This window comes from Otolemur garnettii, unplaced genomic scaffold (genome assembly GCF_000181295.1).
Source record: "Otolemur garnettii isolate 467f Iridium unplaced genomic scaffold, OtoGar3 scaffold00235, whole genome shotgun sequence".
Lineage (NCBI taxonomy): Eukaryota > Metazoa > Chordata > Mammalia > Primates > Galagidae > Otolemur > Otolemur garnettii.
In genome coordinates, this window is record NW_003852630.1 from 183,329 (window position 1) to 201,234 (window position 17,906).

The window sequence follows — 17,906 nt, forward strand, 5'->3', positions numbered from 1 at the left end:
CCTTAAACACTCAGGGCTGCTCTCAGAAACCCCATGTTGAACACTGAGGCAGTCACCGATCAGCCCTTTAATAAAAGGACTCTGCTATAAATTTGACTTGCTTGACAGTGTGATCTTTGTGGAACTCCTGGGCACAATATGTTTAATGTAGAAATATTACTTCTATAATTTAAGAAATAAACATAATTTGTAAAAGAATTACATATAAAATGCCCTGCCCTCAAAGCTCCTTGATGCCAGGTAGGTTCTACTTTTATCCAAGTAAAAATGTGAGCGAGAACCCTGTGATATTATCTATTTTATAGTTTCAAGTAATACTATCACATTTAAGAGACCAACCAGCATAAGTAAAATAACTCAGATGTATTTAGATATTTGGGTCAGCTCAATTTAACTCAGCTCCAGAGAGCCTTCATTGTGCAGGACAATGAAGAGACTCACCTCCCTGGTGTGGAAGGCAGCTGCTACCTGGAAGGGCAGAGGTGGCCACAGGTGTCAGAGATTCCCACAAGCTTGCCCAGGCGCTGAGGACACACCTGTCCTGCCGGATGTGTGGAGGTACATGAGCTGGACTCTGACAGGTGCGGGAAGTGCCATGGGTCTGGTCAGTTGGAAAGAAAGGCCCCAGGGGTCTACACAACCTTCTGGGGTGAACTAACACTGCATCATAAAGGAGCAATTTTGTGTTTTAAAATACAGCCACTGGTTTACACTGTTGCCTTTTCTCTCTTTTAACAATTTAGGTCTTTTTAAAATTTCCTTTGGCATTTATTTTCTAGATACATAGTTTATTGTTTTCAGAGCTGAAGGAGTAAAGGCATCTGCAGAGCAGAACCCACAGAGCTCTACCTCTGCAGAGCTCCTTTAGTTCTGGAGAAAAGAAGTAAATAAAAATACTGATTTAGACAGCTGAAGTGGTTCATTTTTCCCCATGATTCAAGTTCCCATAGAAAAGAGAACTCACTGCTGAGTGGGGCTTCTCCTAGTTCCTGGTGGACTCTCTCATGTCAAAGGGTCGCTCTCAGAAACCACACGCTAGGCTCAGTGCCCGTAGCACATTGGTTATGGCGCTGGCCATATGCACTGAGGCTGGCGGGTTCAAACCTGGCCCAGGCATTGTGATGGGTGCCTGTAGTCCCAACTACTTGGGAGGCTGAGGCAAGAGAATCGCTTATGCCCAAGAGTTTGAGGTAGCTGTGAGCTGTGACACTACAGCACTCTACCAAGGGCAGCATAGTGAGACTCTGTCTCAAAAAAAAAAAGAAAGAAAAAGAGAAAAGAAAAAAAGAAAAAAAGAAAAAGAAATCACACACTGGGCAGAGAGCAGGAAAGGAGAGGCCAAGGCTCCACCCCAAACCACTAATCCCCTGCAGGTGCTGCCCTGCCCACCCTGCTCCGGAGCCCCCCAGAGGTGCTGCTGGGTGCTTTCACACCCTGGAGCCTTCACACCCAGATGACACATGACTGTGTGGTTGACAGAGGTAAGGGCTCCCCAGCAGGTGGACAAGGTGGCCCTGAGTGGGGTCCCAGGGGTGCCAGCTTCAGCAGTGGAGGCACATGGGAGGACTGAGGCCCCAGACATCCTCTTGCAACCCTGAGGTAAAGCCCAGGCCCTGGTTAGCACAGACGGGGAGGGCAAGTAGAGCAGGCCTGGCTGCTCTCAGACCAGCAATGGTACCACCTTACCCACTGCTGTCTGCCCGCAGTACCTGCTGTCAGCACTCACACCACCTAAGTCCTCAGCCAGGCAGGGTCACCTGCTCACCCCAACCCCTCGGGAGGCCACAGCTCACTTGGGCCTGTCCTCAGAGCTGGGTGCTACCTGCTCCCTGCAGGTGTGACTCAGGGCCCCACACCGCTGAGGGTGAGAACAGCACAGACTTCAGATGAAGCCAAGCAAAGTAGGTGCCACCCTGGTTACAATTTCCCGAGCAGCAAAACAGAGCTTTGGGGGAAGGAAGATGCTCAGAGAACCAAATATTCTGCTAAACTAAATTTCCTAGATGGCACAGAATTAAATGGAAACCTTTTAAAATAAAATAAAAATGCAGTGTGAGAATCTAGTAAGGGCAAAGAGCAGGTGGGTCCCTGTGGGGACACTGCAAAACTTGCTAACTCTGACCTCCACCCACAGGGGCTCTGCAAACCTAATGGGGGAGGCTGTCAGCTGCTGCTGAAGCTTAGAGAGTTCAGCTTGGGTTCCTCTGGGGTGGGATGGATCCTAAGGGCAGGGACAGAATTGTCATTGAAAGCATTTCATCTGCAGGCAAAGCAAAAATAGCAATGTATTGAGTGTGTATAGCATACACTGTATAAATACAAAATATCTGGCAAAAGCACACAGACTGGGACATGCAGATTAGTGTGTTATTAAAGATAAACTCTAGTTAAATAAAGATGGTATTGAACTCACTAAGGCAGCCAATAAAAACTTTTTAAAAGAGGTATAAGTGATAAGTCAACAGAGACATAAAATAGAATCATAAAAAATGCTTAAGTTATTCAAGAGAAGGTAAAAAAAGAAAATACATTTCTTTGACTCTGAAAAGTCTATTTTTCTTATTTTGCTCATTTCTCCCTCATGCTGACCCTGCTTTCCCCCGCGGCTTTCTCCTCCTGTCCACACATTGTCCTCCCTGCCTGCCTCTGGTCCAGTTTCCAGAGGTCCCTCCATGTACTGAGACCACTTCATGGCACCCTCTGCAGCTGCTGGCTCACTCCCCAGGGGAGGTCCTATCCCCAGACCCGTGGCTGCCAACACGAGGGTCGAATGGACCTTCCTCTCTAGACAGCACAGTGAGAGCCATGCACACTTTAGCCCATGAGGTGTTTCTCTAGTATAGATCAGCTCAGCTACAGTAGGACCTGCCTCTGAGAAACACTAAGTAAACTCAAGAGGAAGCAAGCTTGCCACTCAGGACTCTTCAAATCTCCAAGTGAATTCAAAGATTATTTCTGGCAAAGGTACAAGCCAGCATTCTATCTCCTGCTGGGTGTTACCAGGTGTGGGGGTCTTCAGGTAGATGTCAGGGCACAGGGTGGGACCCTTCACCCAGTACACAAAGCTCACCTCTTCCGAAGCCCACTGGAGGTCCCAGTGCAACAGGCTGGCACAATCCCAGGTGTCACAGTGCTTTTCAATCCAGGTCAGCAATCTGTTAGCTAGAAGTTACTTCTGGACTAGTGGAAATGCTCTTGGTAGTAAGGTTTTGTCCTTTTTGTTCTTCCTGAGCATTTTAATAGGAATTTGAAAGTGCTGACAAAACCATTAACCCTCTGCCATTTTATTCTGAAGGCCCAAGAGCTAAATTTTCAAGTTGTACTTTCAACATATTTGGGCCAGTAAACAGTATTTGCATGACTACGTAAAATGGAGATGCGATTAGAATCCCCTCTAGACCCAATCTCCAATATCCGGCTGTATCAGTGTCTCAGTATACCTCTGTCCTGTGTCAGCAAGGGCTGCATGTCCATCTGACTCATCCACCACACACCCACCACCTGCATCACTGCACACACTGCACAGGACACAGCCCTGGGAACACACAGGTGAGACAAAGCACCACCCCATCCTCAAGGCTCTCAGTCAGCTGAGCAAAGTGGCTCACACCTGTAGGCCTAGCCCTTTGGGAGACTGAGGCAGGAGGATCGCTTAGCCCAGGAGTTGAAGGCTGTAGTAAGCTGTGATCACTTTGCTGTATCCCAGCCTGGACAACGGAGAGAGACCCTATCTCAAAAAAGGGGGGTTTCCAGGCCACGAAGCAGATAGGGCATAGTAATTATAATACCAACCACACTTACACTCATGTGACAAATGATGAAAGAAAAGTGATTTCTGAATAACAATATGACAAAAAAGGAAAAATCAAATCCCCATCGTCTTTCCTTGGAAGAAAAGGCTGTCTCATGAGCAGTCGCAGCTGGTGTTTCCTGAGCATAATGACCCATCCTCAGAGACCCCTGTGTGGGGTCACTCTGCAGAGCGGCTGACATGGCCAACACACACCTCCCCCTTGGACGGGACACAGGGAAGCCAGAAGGTGGATACAGACTTGCCTCTTAGGCTATTTGCTCTCTTCTTTCTGTGTCTGTTTTGCTAATCTGCTAGGAAATGTTGCATTTTTTTCTTAACTAGAGGCTGTAGTTAGTCTTGTTGCCCGCCTTGTTTTCCTTATGAAGACAGCCCAGAGTCTCACAACCTCTCAGGCTGTCAGGAGGGGAAGGTCCCACATAAAGCAGGCTAAGTCTTCCCTGTAGATCAACCCGAGGCAAAGGACTTGACCTTTTTGGATCTTCCTTTCTTCACAACCTTTCTATATGGCTCACAGAATACCCAAGGAGTAGGGTGGGAAGAAGGAAGAAACACCTGACAGTCCTGCAGAGCGGAGGCCGCACAGGCCAGGGCCTACAGGGAAGAAGCCTGAACAGACAAACATCCCCAGTGACTATGGACTGGATGGGGAGGGAAGAGTCACCGTCTGCGTTGTTCTGTCTCAACTGTTTTCCTAATAGGAAGGGGGGGGGGGGGGCAGTGGACAGTTTTAAATCACCTGAATGAAAAAGGCAACAAAGGCTGAGGGGTTGCTCTGGTGGTGGAGCAGAGGCCCCTTGGGGGAGGCCCACTGCAGCCTGGTAGTCACAGAGTTGGCTGTGCCCCTGACACTGGGGAGCCCCATATGGGCCTCCCAGGTCTGATGCTGCAGCTCTGGCCACCTAGGTAGAGGCTCTTTTGTGACCCTGTGAGATTTAAATGTGCCAGACCTGTGGTGCTCCTCACACAGCAGCAACAGCAGCTGAGGTGGAAGCCACTTCCACGGAGGTGCAGAGGGCGGAGGCACAAGAGTGACACCGCGCCCTGAGTTCTCCTGTCCTTCTGTATAGTCTGAATGTGTGTCCCCCTAAAATTCACTGGAACTTAAACTCCAGGGTGATGGTACTAGGAGGTGGGGCCTTTAGAGAATGGATCGTGCTGATGCCTGCAAGCTTGTGTGTGAAGACACAGTCACCAGGTGCCATGTCGGTTGAACTTGGGACTTCCCATCTGTTCTTTACAATCACCGATCAGGGCACTTTGCTGTGGCAGCACAGATGGACCTTTCCTTCCTATTACATATGAGTTGCAAACGTCAAGAATTTATTTACTTGTGTCATTTCTGTACAAATACAATTTTAATGCCAAAGTATAATGCAAATGTATCTGACTTGACTCCATAAAAGACATTCAAATAATCCAAAAAAAGATGCCCAAGAAAAGTTTTAAGAAAACCACTGTTGGCAGAGAGGTCATTTTAATGAAATAATTCCTTTTAATTTAGACATGTGTGTACATATCACTTTATGCATAACTAAAAAATAGTTCATTAAAATACACTTTCCTGGTGACTGTTAAGAATCTAGTAATAAATGTGGCAATATACTAAAGCTGTTCTAAAAATAACTCTCAAAGAGCTTTCTAGACAAGACTTTCCTTTGATGTGTTGTATCCACTCAAATGTTCATTTGTTTCAGTTCAAAAATAGCCATTTATTTACTTGGAATTCCAAAGTAGCATTCTTATAAAATAAATTATGTACAGACTATACATATTCTATGTACACAAACGCACATGCACACAGATGCACAATTATCTGCCTGTAATTATGTCTTTACACCTGGGCCGTTTCACTAGCAGCAGCCTGTCACATGCACGGTGTCCCTTCTTTCCACAGGGCTTCCCGCAGAAGCAGACGCAGCCTGCTGCACTCATCTGCCTCCGGGGCTGCCCACCGCCTCCTCAGGAGCTGGACGTCGATGGCTCCAGAGGCCCGGGCTAGCACCAGGGCCAGCACGCTGCCACTGGCCTTGTCCGCTTCTCCCCCGACAGCCATGGCCACCAGCCTGCAGGGACATGTGCGTAAGAGAGTCAGTGCACAGGCGGAAAATGTGCCGCTATTTCTGAGTCTCTAAAATCTCTCTCTTCTCAGGGAGGAATGAAATGGAAGAAAGATTCTAAAAATGTAAATAGGCAAAATGAAATGTTAGACTAGAAATAATTGTATGAAAATTAATAGGAAACATTTCAAAAACATGTTTCTGCATCTCAGAGTCTGAAGCTGATGAGGATGTGTTGCCCCAAGGCAGCCACAGGACGAGGCTCTCAACCTTGCTTCCTGCTGCAGGCGCCAGGCTAGTCTCTGGAGAACTCGGGGCAGCCAGCAGTCCAGGCAGCCCCACCCTCAGACACCCAGAGCCCAGAACTGGGGTCCCCAGCGTAGGGAATCCCCTGTATGAGGGTTCCAGTTTGGATCCCTGGTGGTTTCCCCACTGCTCCCTGGGTCTCATCTGCATCTAGCTCCAAGTCTGCATCTCCAATCTCCATGAGGACACAACTCCACCAGCTGCCAAGGGTAGGTAGGAGGGCAGCTGTCCAACACCCCCAAGCCATTCCCAAGTGTCCTGTGCCCACCACTGTCCCCTTAGGAAGATCATCCTAAACTTCCTCAACTTCCTCTGATGACCACACTCTCCTGACCAGGCTGTCTCTGAGCTCCGTCTCCATGGGGGACAGACCCAGAAGTCACCTCTGACATCATCCTGCCCCACTCAAAGCCACCAGCAGAAGAATGTGCCCTGGGCACCCGACACTTCAGTCCTGCTGCCCAGGTACTTGGGTAATGCAGGTAATGCAGGCTCCCTGGCTGCAGGGCTATGGAACTGAGCACAAAATAGTTCACTGACAGTGTTTTAAAAACAATGAAAATGGATATACAAAAACCAGTTAGTACCATCGCCAATTTTTAAAAATATCATTCAGATTTGTAAGTTGAACAGAATCCAAGCAAAGAGGGTGAAGATAGACACTGGAGTCAGGCTCCACCCCACCTCCCAAGCCTTCTGACTGCCTGCCTCCTGCAAGGGGCTTCTCCACCAGGTGGAGCAGGTCCACTGTCAAGAACCTTAACTTCACTCCGAAAGCCTCAGGCAGGCCCCAGAGTGTCTGATCCCAAGGCCCTCCTTATAAAACCACTGCTTTCTTGTTCTGCTTCTCCTCAGCACCCACTGTGCATCGCTGTTCTGAGAGGGTGTGCAGGGAGGGCAGCGCATCAGTCCAGGCACCTCCTTCTATGCCCCCCAGCCGGACTATTGACCAGCTGTCCCAGGCAGCAGCCCCAAGGAGAGGGGTGAAAGGGTCTCCCAGAGACAGAGCAGGGTCCTGGCCAGCAGATGAGGACAAACATCTGGAGCTGCATTTGGGCTCCAACAGACTTGGGTTGGTCACTTCTCTGCCCTGCAGCACCTGAGGCATCCCTCACCCTCCCCACCTGTGCCCAAACACCCCTCACTGGCCTGCCCTCCTGTCCATACTGTCCTGTCCTGTGTCCCCACAGCATAGCCCAGACACATGAAGCCCTCCTCGCTGATGCTGTCATCTGGCCCACCAGCTAGGGAAGTGGAAGCCCCAAGCTCACTGGGCTGCTGCCAGCACATAGCTGGTGCTCAATTAATGGGCATTCACTCAGGAGGGCACTGTACATTTTCTGGAATAACAAACTTCACAGCGTTATCTGTGCACATGTAAAGCAGAGTCTTGATTTCCTGTGTATTTTTTAGTATGAGAATAACATGAGAATGCCCAGGACTCACACTAGATAAACACAACATCCCTGACACTATTAGCCCAGCCACTGCTCTGACCATTTCTGTCCTCCCAGTCCCTCTGCAGACGGAGCAGCAGCTACACTCCCATTCCTTCTCTAGACCAGTACAAACTTGCGCAGTCAGAGAATGTGCTAACAGGAAATGTAAAATCTCGAGAAAAACAGGTGAAGAGAGACATGGGTGGAGAAGAAGACTCATGACCGCACATGGGTCCAGCACACGTGAGTGAGTCCATAGGTGTCCAGGTCACACCATGGCAGGGGCTGGACAGTGGTCAGAGAAGCCACTGGGATTTGAGCACAGGATGCACATTATGTGGAATGGCATGAACCATCAGCTCCTGAGTGCTGACCCTCATCAGACTAGAGCGGACACTGAGTGTGGGGACAGCCAACACACATGACTAAGTCGCCTTCGCAGAGCTGTCCTGCCTCTGTGGAATGTGATGATGGGACATATTCTCAACGAACCCTTCAATCCAACACACTCCTTGGGGCTAAATGTACAAACTTCAAGAGTGGCCCCTGACATAAACCATGGGCTCTGGGTGGCAATGACCAGCTATGACAAACACGCCCTCCAGAGCAGGTGTTCGTAACAGGGGAACATGAGAAATCTTTGTACCGTCCACTCAATTTTGCTTTGAACCTAAAACTGCACTAAAATATTATTTTGTATTACTGTTTAATATATATAAACAAATTTATCATTTCAGTATAAATATAAAAAGCCACATCTTAAAGTCTTAAAGTGTAGCAACCTTATGTGTAAATTAAATAAGAAGGAAGACTGTCCATGATGCCTCTGCCAAAGCCTCAGCAGCACCTGCCCATGCCTCACCACGCACCTGTCTGGGGAGATGGGCTGTATGGCCACAGGGCCCAGGTCACTGGCGAGGAGGTCCCAGACATAGATGTTGGACGTGTCATCCTGAACCAGGAACACGGCAGGCCTCGTCGGGGACCACTGCAGGCTGGTGATCGCATGGCCATTGGTGCTGCTGTCCCACTGCAGGAGGGGGCGTTCAGAGCTCAGCCCGTGCAGCCGCACACTCCCATCTGAGCAACCAGCCTGCAGGAAGGGATGGAAACTATGGCTCATTTCTTTTTTCTTTTTTGAACTCCATGTCAGTATCCTGGGAAATTTTTCAGTACATTAGCTTCCATTAATTTGGATAGCAAAAACTTTTTTTTCCTAAACATAAAGTTACACCATTAAATCTGGCCTCACAAGTTACAAAGGTGAGCATCCATTGTGGAGACTCCTACTACTCTGTACTACTGCCCCTCCCCAAATGACCAATAACCAGTGAATTCAGGGATCATACAAATAGGTGTTTATTTTTAACAAAGTTGAACATCACTGATTCTAGCACAGGCCATTAGGACTGACTGGCTCCATGAAGTAAGTCATCTTTTAAAAATAATTATATACACCTGCATCAATAATATAGTTATGTGTTTACCTTGGATTGAAATTTCCATAAAACCAAACTATCTGGTTTGGTAAAAAACCAAATTTTTAGCTTATGAAGAGAAAGTTAATTCCCTTTTACTCAATATATTTAATCTTTCACATAAAAACAGAAAAAGAAAAATAAAATCAATGAGAATGGGAATAAAATCCTAAAATGAAATACAGAAACAAATTTTAAAATCTGCATCCCAAGTGAAGAACACGACATCACAGAAATGGGGACATGGCATGTGGCGTGCACCTGTCACACAGCTGAGCTGAGCACTGGCTCTGCCCTGGGCCCTGAACAGCTGGGTGTCCTCAGGTCCAGCCATTCGAAAGGTGTGTCCGAGATAACACACAGTGCACAGCCAGGCCTCCTGTGTTCCCAGATGGAAGGCACAAACATGGGGAAGGGGGCCCCTTTGCCAGCCTGCAATTAGTGATGTGGGTGTGAGCACAGTCTGTTCACAAGAGTGGCCATCATGTCTGCCTGAGAGGGCCTCCACAGGACAACCCCAGCACACACTACATCTCATGCCCTATCTCAGGTCTAGAGACTTGCCTCCACTCCAAGAGCCAAAACTCCTGGAGACACAGGAGCCAGCTGAGGCATGTCCACCAGCCTAATGGGAACACCTTCAACAGCAAGATAAATACAGTGGCAACAGCATAAAATACGGTTTATGACCAGAGTCAGGTAATAAGCAGTGTGTCCAAGTCACGTGACACACACACACATGCACAGGAGAAAGCGTCAACTTTTTCCTCGTGGCAGAAAGCCAACTAGTATGTGTGGAATTGACCTAACAACAGCTTTGGCCAAGAACTGCCAAAAGGTGCAAATTGGCAAGTGAAAAACTGAGACTCAGGACATTACAAAGTGCTGCCTCCCTCCCCAGACACCCACTCATTGAGGGAGGGCGGACACACCACACAGAGAGGGTGCTGCCTCCCAAGCTGTCCCGGCCGAGCAGGCAAATCCTGCATCTCATCTAGAGGAGACAGCAGACAAGCTCAGCCTGAGGAGCACCCCAAATAACTAGCCTTGGCCTTGAAAATCGTCATGGCCGTGAAAGACTGAAGACATTCTCCAGATCAAAGGAGTCACCAGAACTGAGAGAGTCATGACTTGGGTAATTATTCTGCTTAAAAGACATTATTGGGATAATCTGTGAAATCTCAATGAGCTCTGCAGATGAGACAACAGGTGTGTACCAGAATCAACTTCCTGATGACCATTTCTAAGGTGACCACTTGAGATGCTCTTGCTTTTAGGAAACGCACACCAAACTGCTTGGGGTGGAGGCTGGGTGCACCACTTCCTTTTAGACAGAGTGGGGACACACGGAAAGGATGAAGCCTCAGAGAGGGGTGGAAACCATCTGAAGTGTTCTTGTAACTTTCCTATAATCCTGACAAGAAGTGTTTTGGAAAGGGGCCATGTGATCACCAGGTGGAATGGTTTCCAGCTGCATAGACAAGGCTCTCAGGAAACCAAGGACGAGCTGCTCCTGGGGACCCCTTCCTGGGGGGGCTCCATGTGGAGGGACGTGGACAGAGTGGGAACGTTTCAGAGTCCCACCCCCACCTATCCAGGGCTTTCTGCAACATCCTGCACTACTGGACTCTGAGGACCAGCTCTAGGCCTGGGGCAAGAGGGTCTTTAGGGATACCCTTGTTCTTTCACATACGATCACAAAATACAGACTTACTGCCACTGGGATTACACACAGGCATCACCATGCCCAGCTGCTTTACTCTCTTTTACTCATACCAATTTTTTTTTTTTGAGACAGAGCCTCAAGCTGTCCCCTTGGGTAGAGTGCCATGGCATCACAGCTCACAGCAACCTCCAACTCCTGGGCTCAAGCGAGTCTCCTGCCTCAGCCTCCCAAGTAGCTGGGACCACAGGTGCCCACCACAACGCCCGGCTATTTTTTGCTTGCAGCCATCATTGTTGTTTGGCAGGCCAGGGCTGGATTCGAACCCACCAGCTCAGGTGTATGTGGCTGGCACCTCAGCCACTTGAGCCACAGGCGCCGAGCCACTCATACCAATTCTTCAAAATTTAGCATATGTGAATTTGCATTGGCACATCTCAATGCTGGCCATGTTTCAAGTGCCCTTGGCCACAAATGGCTGCTGCACTCTACGGCTCAACTGTCGTCTTAGGGAAAAATAAAGATGCACAAAATACCACCTCTGCCCTCAATAATCCTATAGATGGTAGGTAATTAATTCATAAACATGAACTATAATGTATTTTAAGTTCTACAAGAGTAGTATGAATAATCTTTCCCTTCAGTCTCAAGTATAGGGAAAGGTGTAGAGATGAGAGAGAGAAGGGCACACTGGAGTCACATGTCATTCTATACTCTGATCCTGGTATAACTTTCAACAGTTAACTATCAGATTTAATCATGTATAACCTTTAAACATACTTTGCCTTCTCTCTGGTCTTACCCCCACCCTACCCACAAACTGACCTTGGAGTCCACTGGCTAAAAAAATGCAACACTGGGATTAGGGTGAGCTGTGCCGGCAGCAGACCTAGAAAGAGCTGCAGACAGGCTGGGTGGCCAGCCCTGGACTTCCTCTGGTTTCTCAGGTTGGACTCTGAACACTCATTTATATTATGTCTTGTTAAAAATAAAAACACAAAGTAAAAAATTCTTACATCAAGAATTTCTCTATTATCTGTGGCTGTATCATGGGTTTTGATATTTGATATTCTCTTGTTAAATTCTAAATAGTTTAAATTGAACAAAGTATTACTTAATAGAGTTTCATTTCTAAGTGGGTTTTATTTTTTAAGTGTTATCAATGTTTCTTTTTTATTGATGTTTTTCCTTTTTAGACCACTAAGGCTAAGTGATCAATCTGTGGTCTAGTAAATAATTAACTTTTAAAATTTTCCAGTGGATCACTACAAGTGGTATAGCGCCCAAATAGGCATTTTATGCCATTAAAAAGAATTGGGGCTTTGAAAAACAAACTGTCTTACCAAGAATATTGGCTCTCCAAATGGTGAAAAGTCCATCGCATTGACCGTGACTGGTCTTGCTCCACACTGCTGAGGCCTGAAGGCCCTGGGGGCTGCCCTCACTCCCTGCCTCGTGCCATGGCCGATCAGACCCTGGAAACCAGAAGGCCAAGGGTAATGGGAGAGGCAGAGGCTGGGCAAAGCTCTTGACACACTTGAACAACATCATAGCAATGAAAGCAAAGTGTAAGTTAAATTTAAATGAAGGTATTTATCAGATAACTCTAGGGAAGAAGAATGAGTAGTGGAATGAAATGTGAAGTATTACTTACCGTGTCTGTGCCAACAATAAAGTGATTAGGGTCTGAAGGCAGAAATTTAACACTCATTGTTTGTGTGGTCCCCCAAAATTCATTCCCTTTAAGGGAAAAACTGAAAAGAATAAGACAGCAAAGATGAAAAGATGAGTTGTTCTGAAACATGAAGAACAACGATGACACTTCACACTTGTGTGGTCCTGACCTCCCTGGATGAGCAAGGCCACTCTGCATCCCCTCCGTGGTTCCATGTAAATGCCCCACACAGTATATACGTACATTACGAAGTATTTTATGTCATATTAAGTTATAAGAATGAAAGTAGAAACCTAAATTTCTGAATACAACTTTCCATCAACGTTTCTGCTTCTGAAAATTTCATCTAAATTTAACTTTACAGTTGCATTAAAACTGGATGAGAAATACTCAAATAGTACCAATTTATAAGATGAAAATCATTTTCTGATGGATGAATAGACAGGTCTATACGTAGAAGTTGTATTCGTTACATTTGCTCATTAATAATGCACTAATTAAATAGGAAAAATACAATGGAGAAAGTAGATTTCTGCACTGCAGGGACCAGCCATATGCACTGAGGGTGCAGCTCCCAGACCCCTCCTATGGGAAACGGGCCCTGGGAAAGGGGTCGCTCTGTCTCACCTGCCCCCCAGCAGGATCACAGCACTGTGTACCAACTTGACCCTCCCTCCAGGTAGCAGTCCTAAAAACAGACAGAAACAGAAGTCAATGTACCTTCCCCACAAGTTAAATCAAAATCTTATTATGATGCCTGGAACTATTTTCATTGCTTAAACATCTGTGTTAGAAAATCATGTCAAACTACAAACTGATAAATGGTGCCCCTTCCCTAATACTGGGTGAGGCTCACATACACTGCCTTTCAAGAATCAGGAGTTTGCAGTTCAGAGCCTTACAGAAAAATAATTATGGAATCAAGATCCAGAAGCCATCACATCTTCAGATTTGACACAATAAAAGCAGTAAGTGATCAGGCAGGTATGCCAACAACCACCTAAAACCACGTGCGCACTGTGCATGTCCGCGAGAGACGTTCAGGACCCACAATCCCCAAGCACATGCACAAGCTGCCAGCTCCACAGCAGGACGCACACCACCTCTCCATCAGCGTATCTGACATCCTCTCACAGGACACAAAGCAAGGTTTCTGAGACCTGACTTTCCTTTCCTTCCCTCTCTTTCCTAAAGTGCTCTGGCCACAGCGCTGACTCCCTGGCCACTTATCAGGCCAGCCTTCCCTGTCTATTCTCAGCTCAGTGCTCCAGCTTTTTAATTACTGTGAAGGGAAGAACTAGAACTTATATACATTAAAACCCAAATTCTGTACAAGGCACTGCCTAGAACTTTGGCAGCTGAATTACAAGTAGCACCCGAATGCTCAGCATTACTGTTCATGAACATGAAACTGCCCCCTTCCCCAGCAAATGCCCACATCGCACCACCTCCCATGGGGGTCTCTGACCTGGGCCACCACCAGGTCACTGCCCCTGCAATAATGTAATAAACATATCTCCCCAGCCACTATCTTTGGCTCTTATTTCCTGGGCCCTAGGGCTAGACCCAGCTTGTTCAGAGAACAGTTCATAAATGAATGAAAGAAAACTGGTGCCAGCTTGCCAACAGCCACTTATCTAATGCCACACACAGAAACCAGAGCCACCCTGAGCTGCCTGCTGCTCTGAATATTGTCCTCTTTCTTCCTAAAGGCAACACAGGAACATGGTTGAAGTTTGGGTAGGTGGATCAATGGATAAAGGGTTTTTTTATATAGCAACATTTAAAAATGAAACATATACCACCCTATGATACCACTTTTCTAACTATCTCATATATACTATTCATATAAAACATTTTTATGCAAACACATTTTATACAAAATAATGAGCATCATGCAACGGTACATTTTAAAACTATTAAGAAATGAATATAATTGTAATGGATGTGTTACTTAGTTCAATGTAAACATTTCACATTGTATATCGAAGCAAAGCAGTACCCTGAACCCCATAAATGCATCAATGTACAAAGTTATGATTTAATTAAAAAAAAATAATAATTTTGTCTCCATAGCCAGATCACCCCACTGTGGACAGAAAATCTTTTTTTTTTTTTTTGAGACGGAGTCTCAAGCTATCCCCCTGGGTAGCGTGCCATGGCCTCACAGCTCACAGCAACCTCCAACTCCTGGGCTCAAGCGAGTCTCCTGCCTCGGCCTCCCAAGTAGCTGGGACCACAGGCGCCCACCACAGCGCCTGGCCATTTTTTTTTTTTTTTTTTTGGTTGCAGCCATCATTGTTGTTTGGCAGCCCGGGCTGGGGATTCGAACCCACCACCTTAGGTGTATGTGGCTGGCGCCTTAGCCGATTGAACCACAGGCGCCGAGCCGCCAGAAAATCTTTAAGTCCTTAGTATCATCCATAATTTCCTAAAAAAAATTGTCACATAACAAGATAACAGCACAGCCAGACTCCAGGTAGGTGGTCAGGGCATAACCAGGCAAAAAGGTGTCAGTCTTAGCACCAACAGGGTGAGTCTGGCCTATCATCCTACCCTCACCAGCAGCTTGTGAGCTTCTAAGATTCTATCTGTGCACAACCTAGAAGTCTGGAACACAAAAGGACTAAGGAAAGGCAGAGTGGTTTCCTGATAGGCAGAGGATGCTCTATGAAGAAACACTGAGAAAAATGGTTACTGCACCCTAAGAACACCTACCAGTGAAACTAATGAAACCGTGAGTCTCACTTCCATTGGTATCTATAGTGCTCTTCTAAATGAATCTGATGGTATTCTGACATGAATTATGCAGTTATTTGCTCCACAGATAAAAAGTCCTCCTCTTCCCTAATTTCATGAAATTGAGAACAAAGTCAGTATCACATCCACCACATTTTCTGCCATAACTACCCAGAGACACACCCTGACACCAGGTGAACTGGGCTCCTCATTAGACACTGTGGCTGGAGGCCATGAGGTGAGCAGAAAGTCACATTCAGACCATGGATAAGCCCCACCATGGCACACAAGAGGACTGAATCACTCCGTGTTGGAAGTAAAAACGACACTATCCAGCATCAAAAGCACCAAACTGTGGAAGATGTAGGTGTTTTTGTCCCACTATCTTCTGTTCCCCCCAGATGCAAGGCCTTTACCCCACCAGCCCTGCGGCTCTCAGTAGCCCCAAAGTGTCCTGTGCTGGTGAATTCAACAGCAAGGAAGAAGCCTGCTGGGGCACTCAGGATGCAGAGGACACCATCCTCTACTCATGTGCAGAATGGAACAATATTCAGCCTCAGCTACCAGAGGAACTCACTACAGTCACTAAAGTGGGTTCCCTGCAAATATTATTTGATCATTCTCGCCAAGAAGCCTGTTTATTGTCAATGATGTTATATGACACACAACTTTATTTTATTTATTTATTTTTTTTTTTTTGAGACAAAGCCTCAAGCTGTCCCCCTGGGTAGAGTGCTGTGGCATTACAGCTCACAGCAACCTCCAACTCCTGGGCTCAAGCGAGTCTCCTGCCTCTGCCTCCCAAGTAGCTGGGACCACAGGCGCCTACCACAACGCCCAGCTATTTTTTGGTTGCAGCCGTCATTGTTGTTTGGCGGGTCCGGGCTGGGGATTTGAACCCGCCACCTTAGGTGTACATGGCTGGCGCCTTAGCCGGTTGAACCACAGGCGCCGAGCCGACACACAACTTTAAAGTTCATTTTTCAGATAGCTAATTACATATTTTTCAAAGCAGTCATTGGTATCTTTAGTCTTTACTCATTTTAGAAAACAATAACCAGAACTGATTTATTCAATAGTTACCTAAATCGCTTACTGAACCTGCGATGTCTGCTTTTGGCAATTCAACAACCACCTAAAAACAGAATATTGATACAGAAAAGAAGATTTATGACTCAATTAGGAACAATATTGTGGTGCTGCCTCCTTTCTCTGATCTCTCTCTTCCCTCCACTCACCTTGGGGACACTGCCCCAATTCTCCTTGCTCTTTCCCAAGGCCTGTGAGGTCCCTATTTAGCTGTCACAGAAGAGCCCCAAAGTGGCCGACGGTAAAGCTCCATCTTCCACCTCACAGAGCAGTGAGCCTGGCCTCCTCTGTCCCCTGCGTCCAACATCCAACCCCTCCAAGCCCCTACTCTACCCTCTGACTCCCTGCCATATCCACCCCAACAAGCTCACTCTGTTTAGGACCTGTTGCATGGGTACACATGTACATTGTGGCGCACACAGCCTGGGCCACCTACTCACCCACATGTTGAGAACCCCACTCTCGTCCAAGGATGCGATGTGGAATGACAGACCTGTCATTTCTAATGAAAACAGAAACAAAAGGAAGAAATGGCTTTACACAGAAAACCACACCTCAGGGCACTGATTTAAGGTTTTAGATGAGTGAAGGGTTGTATACCTTCCTGAGTAGAAAATGGTGAAAGCACAAAGCTCTGTTTTCTGCAGACAGACACTGAGACAGGTTCTACTGCTTGAAGAGGACTCTGGTGGTTCACTGATGTGAGGATTCCATCTAGAGTTCAAAAACACATAGCGCTGGAAACACAGTTGCTGTCATATACAACAAATACGGAGGTGCTTCTGGGCCTGAAAGATCCACATCTCTCCACACAACCTCCCCAAAAGCCACAAGGCCAGCATGGACAGTGCATGACCCTGACCACCTGCAGCAGCACCAGGATCCATAGGAAGAGGCAGCACATTCTGGCCCTGCTGGTCTGCAAGTATGGAGGGCGGGGAGAGGCTGGCCCTGTGCACTTGGGCACGGCTCAGCAGTGAGCCCACCAGCATGTGGCCTGCAGAGGCTTAAGCTATCTTACCTGAAAGTCTTTAAAATGTGTGTTGGCACCAGCAGCAGCAGCCTCAGTGAGGCCCCCATTCTCAGTGATAGGCACCTGGATGTGCCTGACATCATCATCACCCCTCCAACCCCACGGGCATGATGCTGCCGAGAGCTTCCAAGAGGATAGTCTGGCTGCATGAGACCAGGTCATGCCCAGATGATGTAGAAATAGAGCCTGAAGACTGAGAGGAGTCCCAGGGTGGGGATGTGGAGGCAATTTGTGCCCAGCACCCCTTGCCCAGGTGTTCCAGGGATGCAGCTGCCTAGGGCAGGGATGCCGAGTCCCCTGGATGGGAAAGTTGGTGAATCCGCCCTGTACCAGAACCAGCAAGGAATCCAGCCTGCCCGTTCCTGGGACCACGTTCCCCAGGCCCTGTCAAGAAGACCAGAACTCTGACACCTCCATATTCTCACTAACCCTGACGTTCAAAAGGTGATGCTGTGATGACAGCTGGCAGGGTCCCAGGGCCAGGCTCTCTTCCAGACAAATGCCCTCCCAGCATCCTGAGCCGTGTGAACATGTGACCCAAGGTCAACACAAACAAGAGCTTCTTGCAAGATAAGCAGCTCCTTTTTTTTTTTTTTTTTTTGCAGTTTTTGGC

General features: G+C 47.3%; 1 protein-coding gene and 1 pseudogene across 1 annotated transcript in view; one reads left to right on the top strand and one right to left on the bottom strand.

Moving 5' to 3' along the window:
- Window positions 1-5,378: 5,378 nt before the first annotated feature.
- The window catches only part of WDR60 (WD repeat domain 60), a 71,105-nt gene continuing 58,577 nt past the window's right edge, over window positions 5,379-17,906 (bottom strand). Inside the window, exons 18-25 of the mRNA XM_012812958.2 lie at window positions 16,861-16,974; window positions 16,701-16,762; window positions 16,255-16,306; window positions 13,060-13,120; window positions 12,412-12,511; window positions 12,101-12,232; window positions 8,486-8,709; window positions 5,379-5,877 (exon numbers count right to left, since the gene is read on the bottom strand). Of these exons, the coding sequence (XP_012668412.1) occupies window positions 5,679-5,877; window positions 8,486-8,709; window positions 12,101-12,232; window positions 12,412-12,511; window positions 13,060-13,120; window positions 16,255-16,306; window positions 16,701-16,762; window positions 16,861-16,974 (944 nt within the window). The 3' untranslated portion in view covers window positions 5,379-5,678. The remainder of the gene's footprint in view (window positions 5,878-8,485; window positions 8,710-12,100; window positions 12,233-12,411; window positions 12,512-13,059; window positions 13,121-16,254; window positions 16,307-16,700; window positions 16,763-16,860; window positions 16,975-17,906) is intronic.
- On the top strand, window positions 17,273-17,490 carry LOC105888245 (annotated as a pseudogene).